A 13,761-nucleotide genomic window follows, 5' to 3' on the forward strand; every position below is an offset into this window, starting at 1 on the left:
AAGATTCCCCCCTACACACACACACACACACACACACACACACACACACACACACACACACACACATACACACACACCATCTTGTCTACCCATGTTGAAAACCATTGCTTTAACCTGGAACTCCTCCAGGTTAACAAGACAAATGAGGAAACCTCCACAGATGGACAGATAGAAAGCAAAGCAGACTGGGTGTTGAATTTTGAAAAATGTCCCCAGCTGGGAAACAGAAGGAAGAAGAGGAGTCAGCAAAAGTAAGGAGCCTTTGGAAGAACAGGAAGACAAGTGCACTTAATGTCATGATAGGGAAGCAGACTTTTAAGAAATATGTTGATCAAATGATGGCCTGCAGGGCCTAATGTTTCAAGAAAGCCAAGTGGACTCCATAATACTGTGAAAAGGTTATGATGGCTGGCCACTCTGAATTTATTGGCAATTAAAAAAAAACAGTTTCAGTGCCATGTTTGGGCAGAAGCCACATTGTGAAGGGATTGGCAGATGGGTTGAGGAAGAAAGAAGTAGAGCTGTAGCTGAAGAAACAGAATTTAAAGAAGTTTAGCTGTGCAGGAAGGTAAGAGGGAGGAAACAAGAGAAAAGAAGGAAAGAGAAAACCAGGAACACTCTGAAACCATCACAATCCATTGGGCAAAAACCATTGTTCTAGAAGTCTAGAACTTCAGCAGATGAACCCTTCTACAGCACCATGTTTGCTTCAAGTGGTCCACTTAAAAATCGAGTCTATATTTTCAACTGAGGCCTGGATTTTTGTCCCAAATGATGATGCCACATCTCCCATTGGTGTCTGTGAGAACTAGGCTTGCCAGATGAAAAACACATCCATTCCCATTACACCTACTCTCCTACTCCACCCCATACATCCTCTTTGCTCTGGCATAGCTAGTATTACAGGCATCACCAACTAAGAAGTCGGAAGACCTTGGTCATCCAACAAAGACCTGTAAGGTCACATTAATTCAGTCACCTGATATCCTGTTGGAAGGAAAGAAAAATGTCCAATGAACAACACCATTTCCTGCCTTTGTTCCTGATCTCCCATGTCTATCCCTGTCTGTTTTGTCAGTGTCTGTCTGTCTTCTCTGTATCTCTGTGTCTCTGGGTCCCTCCTGTGATATTGGCATAATTCAGTTCACTAAAAACATACCAAGTAGCTGCTCTGTAAACAAAGACTTTGAAAGGCACAAGGAACACATCTAAACCCCAGGTATATCATCCCTACCCTTGAAGACTTTTAAGTCCCGTGGAGGTGGGGGGGAGGGGGCGGGGAGACAGGTAACCAGGCAATCATTCTATACAGTGAGGTGTCACAATGAAAGGACATATCTGCACTTCTAACAGTGCTTCTAATAGGCAAATGAATCCCCTGAGCATCTGGTTACAATGATTCTGATTGGATGGATCTGGGGTGGGGCTTGAGCATCTGATTGCTCATCATCTCCCAAGCCATGTGGATATAGCTACTCTGAGGACCACCTGGCCCACAGAAATGGACCCCAGGACTGAGGACAGACTAGGGGGGCGGGGAGCGGTAGCATTTTGGGGAGAAGAAATGATGTAAAACCCACCAAGGGGAGTCCACAACAATGCTCACTCTGTCCTCGGGTATCTTAAGAAGATAAATGCAGAGGGATACAAGAGAAAGAATGACAAGGGATCAGGGAAAAGATCAGTAACACTGCAAGTGTGATGGGTCCTCTGTCTTAGTCTGCTGAGGCTGTTGTAACAATATACTAGAGCTGGGGGGTTATAAGCAAGAGAAATGTCATTCTCATAGTTCTAGACAGAGGGAAACTCACAATGGTGCTCTAGGCATTAGTAAAGACCTGCTTTCTGGTGGCTAGCTGGTCCCTCCCAGCTGTACCCTCATGGCAGATGAGGCTAAGTGGATCTCTGGGGTCTTAAAAGGTCCCTAATCCCATTCGGGAAGGTGAAGTCCTCATGACCTAAGCACCTTCCAGAGGCCCCTAATGCCTCATCTGGGTATTAGGATTTCCACATATGAACAGGTCAAAGCACTTTCCAAATAGATTTAAGCACTATCCAATTCAGCATAACTAGAAGAGAAATCTGAGTTCCTTACGAGTCTGAGTGCCAAACTCCAAAAAGGAGTTAACTTCAAATATACATCATCTCTTGAACCAGCTCACCAGAGTAGCTGCCACTTCTTACTTGATGACAATGTAATTAGCTACATTATTTATGAGTTTCAAATAGCAAACACATATACACACACACATACACACACACACACATATATATATACATACTGTATTCAATATGTCTAATACATTCTTCTTCATAGCTTTTAGTAAACCTTCTTAAGTAGTTTTTATTCTATCACTTATGTTCTCCATATAAATTTTAAGAGTATTAGAAAATACAAACTTCAACTGGACTTGAAACCTGAGTACACAGCTCAAAATACCAGGATTCTCTATCATCTCTACATCAGATGCTATTCTGAAAGATAATGTAGTATCTAAAGATTATTTAGAATATAATGGTTCATACAAGTAAGTCAATGTGGTTTGCTGCTGAAAAGGAAATTAAAGGTATGCATTCACTAAACTGTTTCTAGAGCTTGAATTCAGTTTGGCTTTTTTGCTTACAGCTGGCTCTCTACCACTTGAGCCATGCCTCTAGCATGGCATTTTTTGCTGGTTAATTGGAGGTGAAGTCTTGAAGACTTTTCTGCCCGGGCTGGCTTAATAGTAATCTTCAGATCTTAGCCTGCTGTGTATCTAGGATTACAGGTATGAGCCACTGGATCCTGGCTCTGATTGAACTCTTGAAAGCAGAAAATACAAGGAGTCTGAAATATGTGCTCAGATAGCATGCACTGCTATTCAGACCATCTGTTCCTCCACCCACCTCCACAGCAGTACTGGGGGATGTTCAGGCATAAATTTTTGAGTGAGCCTTTTCCTCAGAACCTGGTTTTCCATTCAGAAAAGTATATTCTACTGATTGACAATGTGGTCTTTATGACAATAAACTCTAGATTACTTTTTAGACATAGTAACTCTTTTCAAAACAGTTAGAACAACCGAAGGTTATAAGAGATGTATAACAGATGTAAGAAGAGATGTAATGGTTGTTCCCAAAAGAAATTGTCTAAATGAACTGCAACACCCAAATCTACATAATAAAACTGTATCACTTCAATGATGATTTATTTTAGAAAGGAAAAAATGCTGGCCAATAATTCTCCAAGAAATTAGTTCAATGAACAACTTACACAAAAGCACTGCTGGTGCCTTAACCACTACCATCTTCTATGAGATTTGAAGAAATGAAGCACTCAAAACATGAATAAGGAGGAGGAGGAGAGAAGAAGAAAGACGAGGAGGAGGAGGAGGAGGAGGAGGAGGAAGAAGAAGGGCTAAGAGGAAGAGAGGAAGAAATAGGAGGAGGAAGAAGAAAAAGAGCAAGAAAGGAAATCATACTCGTCCCCCAAATATGTCAGTCAAAGTTATATCCACTCTACTGACAACTTGAAAAGCAGCCCCCACCTTCAAAATATCCTCTTTAATTCCTGCAACATCTGTCTCAAGCAACTACTACACTATCTTCCCCATTTTCTGACAATGGACATGAAACATTGAAATAATCTGTCCAGGGTGTGGACAGGTTCTTAAGTGGTTTACTATGCTAACTTTAAGGTCTTTGCCAATATTATATACTAATTGTCTGTTCCCTGATAAGTTATGCTAAAGTGATTGATTTATTCTACCAATGGTAAGTACCTCCTATACATACTGGAGGTCTGGAAATGGTAGTTTATAGCTGTACTCTCAGCTACTTAGCAGGTAAACTCAAGAGAATCAAGGTTTAAGACCAGACCCTGGCGAAAGTGAGCAAAATCCTATTTCCAAAACAATCTGGATATGGTGGTGCATGCCTGTAATTTCATCTACAAAGGGGAGGGAGAGGTGAAAGGTAGGAGGATTGTGTTCAGGGCCAGCCTGGACAAAGTTAGCAGGAGACTCTATCTGAGAAACAAGCTAAAATTAGTACTATGTATTCTCTTAGAGAAATTGGATGGAGTCCATCATTTTGGAAGGAGATAGACAACTTGCGTTTGACTTCTTACTCTACCTAATTTTAGTTTTGTTAAATAAGTGCAAATTATGTAAGTGCAAGTTATATCTGTAACATTTAGGTAATAATTCCCACTCTACTGGCATATTGTAAGGATTAAATAAAACAGTGCTTATAACTGGGCAGGTGACATATGTCTGTAATCCTAGCTTCTATCTATCTGTCTCTGTCTACCCAGTAAGACATACATATGTGTGTATGTGTACATGTGTTTGTGTGTACATAAGGTTTATATTTATTTGACATCCTTATCTCTCTCAGGACTCTGCACTTAATATCTCAGGTAGTATGATTCTCTCCAATGAAAGCTATTTTGATATTTTATTATTTTAGCAAGAGTAGGCTATAGGCATAATAGATGCACACACATACTTTGCTCAGAATCATATCAGTGACATTTGTATGTGTCAGCTAAGAGATTTCACAGAAGAAGGGAGCAACCACCTAGTCCCTATGCAAGCTGAAGTCCCAGTGAACCCCCCATCAGAGGGGGGCTAGCACTAGAAAACAAGCATGCAAACACCTGACACTGTTTAGAAAGGTGTGCCAAAACAATGTTTCTTCTACTATACCAAACACCTACAGAAGTAAAATATATCTATCAAAGTCACCTTCAGTAATAGTTTCCCAGGGTAGCCCAGAGTTCGGGGATCAGAAGACGGGTCTTCCACCAGTGTTACCCTGTTTTCATATGGATCCTAATCATTACTTTTCAAGTCCTCTATTCTATACTAATGCTTCAGTGACTTGAAAGCATCCATCACCTCTTTTATTCCTAGTACTGGGGTTTGAACTCAGGGCCTTGCACTTGCTCGACTTACTTGTTCACTTGGTGCTCCACCACTTGAACCACACTTCCAGCATAGTTTTTGAATGTTTGTTTTGGAAACAGACACTTCTTCTTCAGTAGGCTTTGAACCTCTGTCCTCTACATCTCAGCTTTCTAGTCTTACAGGCATAAGCCAAGGGCACCCAGCTAAAGCTTCCCCTTCCAAGAAAATCAGTTGGATTTTCACCAAGCAGAGGCTCCTGGAGAGATTAGAGCCTGTGAAATTTGAGTGGAAATCCAAGTGTGGGCTTTGTGGGAACGTAGCCATTTTCAATCATTGGGAAAGTGATTTTGCTCACTCCCAATCAATGTGTTTTTATCAATGCCTATATTGGTCCCCCATGGGAGCCAAGCTGCAGGAGCAAGAGCAAGACAGACTCTAGCAAACTCACCTTCTCTGAAGGCTGCTAGCTAAAACCAAAGCAGCCATATTCTTGGGATGCAGAGACTATCTTCCCTCTTGTTAGTCTACACTGTGTGGCATAAGGGAACTCAAGGATTAAACCACTACCGGGAGTGCTGCCAGCCAGGGCTGAGGGCTGACTCATTCTTCCAGGGCTCAGTCCCACCATGCTTCCTGCCAGCCACTCTGCTGGGAGGGTCACAGGGGATCCCAGGATTCCAGCCCAGCATCCCAGGCTCTGCATCTTTACCTTTAGCAACCATGACTCCCTTCTGATAATGTGCTCAGTACCATAATGTGATGACCAACCTCTCTCCACAGTGGCCCCTCCTAGCCAAGAACTGCCACTGCTGCCCCTCCTCCTCAAGCCACCCTAAAAGCACAAGGTTCTCCATCTTAAACCCAACCACCTGACTGTTCCCCACACTGGGGGTGTGGGGGGGTTGGAAGGAGATGGACTCAGGCCAATCATTACTTTCATGTGAAATCCACTTCTAAAAAAAAAAACAGTAAAAGTACAACTGAGTTGTGCATTTTTTTAGCTTATTTGCATGACTGGGGTTTGAACTCATAACTTCACACTTGCTAGGCAAGTGCTCTGCCTTGCCTTCAGCCCTTTTGAGTTGTTGTTGTTGTTGTTTTCTTTATGTTTTTTTTCTTTGTGTACCCAGACAAGTGAGGAAAACATGCAACTAGAAAACATTTCTCAGTGGTTGAACAAGTTTACACTCTCACCAACAATGCAGTAGGGTTCCCTTCTGTCCACATCCCCTCCAGCATCTGTTGTTATTAGAGTTTTTGATTCTAGCCATTCTAACTGGGGTGAGGTGGTATTTCAATGTTGTTTTGATTTGCATTTCTTTTATGGCTAGGGAGGTTGAGCATTTCTTCATGTGTCTATTGGCCATCCTTCTTTCCTCTTCAGTTTCTCGTTAAGTCTTTAGCCCACTTGTTTATTGGGCAGTTGTTTCTTTGAGGATTTGTTGTTGGAGGATTTAATTTTTTGAGTTCCAGGTATATTTTAGATATGAGACCCTTGTCTGTTGTATGGCTATCAAGAAAATGTGGTATATATACACAATGGAATTCTATGCCTCCATCAGAAAGAATGACATTGCCCCATTTGTTAGGAAATGGAAAGACTTGGAAAAAATTATATTAAGTAAAGTAAGCCAGGCCCAAAGAAACATAGGTCCCATGGTTTCCCTTATTTGCAATAACTAGTATATGTCTGAGTCAAGCAGAAAAGGTCAGATAAGTTGATGTTAGGGAAATGAACTCTAAGATATGTATTCAAATGTTTTTTTCCTTTCATGCGATTGTTTCTAACACATTTATAAGATTATTTCTTTGCTGCTTTGTATGACCTCCCCCACGGTATAACCTCTGCTTTCACTGTATTTGATGTTGTTATAATTTGTGGAGGGTGAGGGAAAAAAACAAATCATTTAAATAGGGATACAGGTGGACCCATTGCAACAATGAGACGTACAAGTCAATATGTTGAAAACAAACTTTACAATTTTGTTGGGGGGGGGAGGAGGGTTAGGTGGGATGGGAAGGGTAAACAAAGGAGGAGGCTACAATGCTTGATAAGAAATGTCCATGTAATTATAACCCCTCTGAACAGTATTTTCACAATTAAAAAAAAAGAATTAAAAAAAAAAAAAACGCTTCTCAGCAAGATGGCCTCTGTACACTACCAAGCAACTGAGACAAGGGCCAGATAAGTTCTGGTCTGGTACCATTTTTCATTCGTGTAGTAGCTCTTCTGCCAACCCGAGCCTCGGCTTCCCCAACCATGAGTCCAAGAGCCGCTCCTAGATCCATCTGTTTTGCTTCTCCTCGTCCCTGTTTTCCAGTGTTATGAATCTCCCTCTGCTTTCACCTCTCATTTAAATGCAGACTGTTTGCCTTTCCACCCCTGCAAAAGGGCTTTATGTGTTGCTTCGAAATTAGATTTGAGCAGTGCTTGCCCTCTAAGTAAATAATAACCACAGAACCCATCCAGTATAATCCAGCCAAGGTGTATTAAATCAATGATGCTATATTCCACACTGCGTAACACCCTCCACTGCGGGACTGCAGCTAGCTATTCTGTCTGGAACAGCTCGTGATGAATCATAGAGATGCAACGTACTGAACGCTCAAGTGAGGCCACCAGTGTCTCCCATCTCTCCCCTCCCTTTTGCTCCCTCCCCTACCCCACCCCTTTCTGCCAGATATAATGATATCTGTCAGGGTCTCTCCCTTCTCTGAGCTTGGTTTAATATCTACTTATCAAGTAGAAAATTCATTTGAGAACTATTTTCAGAGCTAAGTATGCAGATTTCCACAAGGACATATTAGCTATATTACTTTTATCCAATGAAATAAATCTCTCACCCTGCAATAAGCCGAGCATGTAGGAGAGCCAGCAGCCTCTCAACTGGGTCTACATGGATGCAAAACAGTGTGGAACTGCACAAGTGATGAAGGGACAAACAGAAAGCAGAATAAAGCAGGCCTAGCAGGAACCTCAGCTAGGGGTCTGCCAGTCTGTCTAGAGTACCAAAAGATTATTTTAAATATGTCATTTCACAAAAGTTTAGCATCTACCAGGCTCAGACATCAGGTGAGTTGTAGCCTTGGAAAGTCAACTGGACTCCCTCATTTGGACATTTTCAAGACCCCCACATGCACCATTTCCAAACCAGACCTCACCACCTGTCCCCCACTGCTCCAGGGAGTTTGGATTTCTGATCTCACTTGACTCTTTGTTTATACTGTCACTCACATCAGAGAACCCAGGTCTGTCCTAGAATCCCATCTCCCCCTGTACCAGCTTCCCACGGCAACACCTTGCTTCCACCCTCTCTGCCCCTCTATTCTAGTTCCATGGCCCCTGTCTGAATTGCTGATGCTTCACCCCACAATCACCAAACTCTGTTCTGCCATGTAACAAGTCCTGCCAGCCCCCTCCAATTTATTCATCCAGATTACACAATCAACCGTGAACATGCTGATCAAATTGCTCCTATCATGAAAGCCCATTGGTGGATGTTGACACAGTGAAGCTCAGGGTCCCAAGCTGAGTCTACAAGGGCCTCCACAATCCTTCCTCTTAAATTAGTCTCCCTTTGCTTCACCTTGGACCTTGTTCCCCAAAGAACCCTGCCTCCACCTTCTAACTGCCTCTCTGTCAGTGTGTAGACCCATAATGCTGACCCCCTTCCTCCATCCCACCCAGCTGAGAGATCTAAGCATCCCAGCCCTTGAACTCCTGGGACAAGCTTCTATCACATCAACAACTTTATTGTACTGATTAGTAACAAAGTGGAGGTCTCCCAGAAAGCAAGAATTGCATCTTAAACTTAATAGCTAGTCACACAGAGCTTGAAGCATGGTGGGGATTTGTAAATGTTTGATACGGGAGTGAAGGTCTTCCTTCCTTGCTCCCCCAGTTCTAGGGCTGTCCCTAATCTGCTTTTGCTCAAGACTAATGCTCTACCACTTGAGCCATGGCTCCATTTATGGCTTTTTCTATGTATGCGGAACTGAGGAATTGAACCCAGGGCTGTGTGTATGCCAGGCAAGCACTCTACCACTAAGCCACATTCCCAGCCCTATCAAAGGCTTCCTTTGAAGAATGTTTCCACACTGCATCCCTCATGGATACTACACTTTTATGTCAGCTGTTCAGGGCATGCAATCATTTGTAGAAGATCCAAAAATGAAATCAGTATAGGAAATACATCACTTCTTATCCCCTGAGAAACCATCTCTTTGTTCCTTACTCCAGAAAGAGGAGTCATGCTTCAAGGCATTCCAAACAAACAATGAAAACAAGTTATTCCAAATTCCCAACTCTCCATGCCCCATCCCAGGACATGTCCTGAGTAATGCACCAGGTAGAGACAGTAATAGAAGCAGAAGGAGTCGAGTATAAACCAACATCAACTTATAAAGTCTATATCCATGCCCCTGGCCCCTGAGGGTGCAGAACGGCACTAAGAAGAGAAATGGATTTCCTCAGCTCTTGGCTTCTAAGGGAGTCATGGAAGAATAAAGCTGACACCTGGAGTTCAGCAGCAGACAACCCCTGTTAAAGCTGAGCCTTTGGAAGACTCTGGGAGCAGCCAGAATCCTATCTCCACTGTCAAATAGCTGTAGTGCATCTGCAACTTCATGTCACCAGTGTATAACTTCTTGGAGCATGGATTTCATATTGGAAAATGAGCAAGTTAAATAAATGTTTCATTCATATGGTGTTTCCCTGCTTGATGCTAATGTTCTTAATCTGTTTTCTCAGACCCTCTTCCATACGCTCATTTCCTACAATCCTCCTCAGGACAATCTAAGACTCTGGATTCCTAATAGATGACTCAGAGAAACTAAAAACCAAGCAACCAACCAACCAAATAAGCGAAAATCCTACACCAAAAAGCTCCTAAGATTTGTTCATTATGGAGCACACAGCACAAAAGGCTGCTGGTTTGTCTTCAAGTCTCCCACAGACCAGAACAGGATAAACCATCCTCTCCACCTCCGACACAAGGGATTTGGTCAGCATCCTTCAGTGGGGTTCTCCTTATCGCCGAAAGAAATGAGGAGTGGCTTATGGCAAGAAGAATGTGGGGATCTTGACATCTTGTTGCGAGGTCCCAACAAGCTTGCTCCCATTCTGCTTTGTCTGTCTGTACCGAGGTTCTTGCTATGCTTTCATTCCAAATCTCCCACCTTTCAAGGATATTTTGAACACCTTTTATTAATAGCAACTCAAAAATTTCCAGAGCACATTTTTGAAGCACATGCCAAACATGTAAAAGTAGGTACCATATAAGGGTTGTTTCCCCTACACATTCTGAAAGGACTAATCCTGATCGTGCAGCGGAGGTAGGGCTGGATCCAACACATCAAGATCATCCTGAGGTGGATCCAGCCCAGCAACGATTGTGTGTGTGTGTGTACATACCCACACAGACATACACATACACGTGTAATATACATATACATTATGTATATGTATATACATATGTATATATGTATATACATATGTATATATATACATAATGTAAATATACATTATGTATATATTTACATATACATAATGTACACACACATGCACATATATATATATATTCTGGAGGGAATGAGATTTTTATTTGGCTCTAGTATATGTACATGGGGAAGAAACACGAGTGTGTGTGTGTGTGTGTGTGTGTGTGTGTGCGTGAGAGAGAGAGAGAGACAGAGACAGAGACAGAGACAGAGACAGAGAGATACCAAGAGGTGGAACACTAATACAGCCATGGAAATGTGCAGGTGCCTAGGCTCATGGCTGTGGCAGAGAATAGAAAAAAATAAAAGCCATCACAAGGTAGAGAACCCATACCAGAAAGGTGAGCCTTTGGGGCTCTGCCACCTAAGAGCTGCAAAGGGGGGCACTCTGGATATGGACGCTCTTGGTGGCTCCATCTCATGATACAAGAAAGCAATGACAATGACAGTGGTAGTGCTCACAGTAGCGGTGGCAGCATTTACTGTGTACTTCAAGTGCAGCCACGCAGCTGGGAGCACTTCATGAACACATGGCGAACACCCTGAGAGTCAATGCTTGAAGACATAGCAGGTGTAAAGAAAAAGTCTTGCAAGTACTCCATGGATGAGAGCCCTGGGGCCCTGGCCTGGGGCGGGGGGGGGGGGGGGGGGGTAGCACTGGTCCTGCCCTGCAGGATGCCCATGCAGGCAGCCAGGGGAGGGAGGCGCCCTCTCCATGCACTTACTTTCTCAGCACGGCGATCTCGTTCTCTATACTGCTCTCTTTGCCCTTCAGCGCCTTCTTGGGGATGCACTTCACCGCGAAGAGCTTTCCAGTTGCTTTCTCTTCAGCTAAAACCACTTCAGAAAAGGCCCCGCTGTGAAGAGAGAGGGAGAAAAAAAGCAGGCTGTGTCAGAAGGGGGGGTTCTACAATGGCTCCTCTGAGCCCAGGGCCAACATCTGAGTGACCGCCACCCTTGGCGCAGCAGGGCTCACTACTAATACACAGGGCAATGAGCCATCATGCAATAGGACAGTGGAAGCCCACAAGGGTTGGCTACTTGGCATTTTCTGTCCCCAGTCAACTATGATTGGAGACAAACTCTGCTGAATCAATGGTAACCAATGATATTGTTAAGAGTGGGCCCTGGGGCCCATATTCTTCAGTCACAAACTGAGAGACGCCAAAGCAAGAGTACTACTCCCTAAAGCAGCTCCTCCTCCAGAGAAAGAAAGAATTCTTGGCATTTATGAGCCCTGGTCAGGGACACATAGACTAGCAAGTCATGCTAAAATTCTTCCATTTCCCACAGGCCCTTGCGCCCACAGTAAGGTTCAGAGCATTTCACAAGCATTGAATTAATTCTTCTAGATAGGTAGGGATGTAATTATAGTGTAAGTTGGTGCAACATGTGGTATTGACACAGGATTAATTAATTGGTAAGGATAAGCAAGTTTTCATTAAGCAGCTTATTTCCTTTCCAAACCAAATAAATAAACAAAGAAACCAGGGTGGGGGCGGGGTGGGTTGGGGAGTCTTGCCTGATTGCAAATAGAAATTTAGCTCTGAGAAGGGAAGGAGCTCATGCAGGAATCTAAAGCTACTCAAGAGGCTGAGATCTGAGGATCATGGTCCAAAACCATGTGTGACCCTTATCACCAATTAACCAGCCATAAACCAGAAGTAGAAATAGAATGCCAGCTGTGAGTAAAAAAAAAAAAAAAGCTGAGTGAGCGAATGAGTCCCAGAGTTCAAGTCTCATTACTGTGGGGGAGGGGGAAGAGGGAGGGCAAAGAGGAAGAGGAAGGAAAAGGCAGGGGTTAGGAAGAGGGAGGGGATGGGAGGGACTTTACCATGGTGATGTTTTCCCAGGGCAGAACTCCCCTCCAAGACAGACTCCTACAAAGTCCCCCAGAATTTCAAGCAGGTTCTCAGCTCACAGGCCAAGGAAACACTGAGTTGTCTCTGTCCTCAGACTTTCACGAGCCACCTCTAGAGACTCTAGGGATGCCTTCCACACAACTGTTATTGAAGACAAACTCTCCTCTAGCAACCACCACCAGTGGCGTTACCCCAAGGCTACATGTTAGGGGCCCGCATTCTTCAGTCACAGAAGAGAGATACCTCAGCAAGGAAACTCCTCTCTCCCTCTCCTCCCCGACTTGACAGGGCCAAAGGAAGACCACACAAGCTTTCCAAGGTGAGGCATTCCTGTCCCCTTGCTGAGTCTGGGGCCAGGATTCATCCAGGAATCTATACTCTCAATACAGAGAACCATCTGTCTTCAAGGTCTGAGTCTCATTCCACAAACTTAAGGGACAGGTGATAATTTTCCCACAAAATAGCCATAAATTATTAGCAGGAAAATTCTTCCCTCAGAAGACCACAATGCTGAACCATCTAGAACTACCCAGAATTTAAAAAAAAAAACAATATGAATTCATAAAAACCCGGAACAGATTGAATACATTGTGACACATGGAATCAGATGGTCTGAATTCTATTGGATCACTGCCAGTGGCCCAGGCCCAAGAAATCTAATTCAGAACATAAGAATCTGCCCTAGACCCCGGAATGCATTCCTCTCACCTCTCACCTCTCACCTCTCACCCAGGGGTGGAAAAAGTGGATTCTTAAAGAAGACCCTTACCTCTGACCCCTGAGAGGTACCTGTTCCCTCTTACTATCCTATACCAGCAGGTGGAATAAGGGGCTGTGTTCCAGAATAAGAAGTCAGTAAGGAAAACCCAGAACTAGAAAGCATGGGTGATTTCATGCCCAATGTCCTACTCATTCAGTTTCTACTTGATCCTTTATGCTGATGACGTCACCGTGGTTTTTCTCCTGAGTCTGTTGGATTTGCTATGATCACTGCCCCTTAGCAGCAGGCTGGGGTCATAAAAGCTGCTGTCAGGCCTATCCTTTGTGGCTGCCTGCTGCTTTGCTCTTCATGCATGCCTGCCCTTTTCCTCTAAGGAATGGATGGTGACAGACTATGGCCAAGGCAGAGGCAATGCTCTGCAGAGGAGTCTTTCCTCAGCTGGAGATCTAAGGCAGCAAGCTGAGCACAGCAGCCTCCCCCTGGAGAACACTGAGGAGTGGGGTGGTGGCGCCCATCAGCTCTTTGTGGAGAGACAGGCTGGGGAGGGAAGCAAGTGCTCTCCAGACCCACCCATGCAGTGGTCAGAGCTGCAGCAAGCTGAAACAAGGTAAGACCTGTGTCATCCTTGCGTAGGGTTTTCCCTGCCCTTGTCCCTAATCATGAAGGGATTGACTAACTGGGCCCTACCTTACGCAGATCCAGAAAGGGTTTCTTGATCTAAGCAGCCCAGGCTGACCCATAGGAGCTACCCAATAAGATACAAAGAAAAGAGCACAGAGAAGGCCCCGGA

The 13,761-nt window shown here is 43.9% G+C and overlaps 1 protein-coding gene across 5 annotated transcripts in view; it reads right to left on the reverse strand.

Moving 5' to 3' along the window:
• Camk1d (calcium/calmodulin dependent protein kinase ID) overlaps nucleotides 1-13,761 on the reverse strand; it is a 326,503-nt gene that overhangs the window by 180,022 nt on the left and 132,720 nt on the right. For all 5 annotated transcript variants that reach the window (XM_042685946.1, XM_042685947.1, XM_042685949.1 and 2 more), the window contains exon 2: nucleotides 11,114-11,245. In XM_042685946.1, the coding sequence (XP_042541880.1) occupies nucleotides 11,114-11,245 (132 nt within the window). The remainder of the gene's footprint in view (nucleotides 1-11,113; nucleotides 11,246-13,761) is intronic.

This window comes from Dipodomys spectabilis, unplaced genomic scaffold (assembly GCF_019054845.1).
Source record: "Dipodomys spectabilis isolate Male_0828 unplaced genomic scaffold, ASM1905484v1 ptg000096l, whole genome shotgun sequence".
NCBI classification, from domain to species: Eukaryota; Metazoa; Chordata; class Mammalia; order Rodentia; family Heteromyidae; genus Dipodomys; species Dipodomys spectabilis.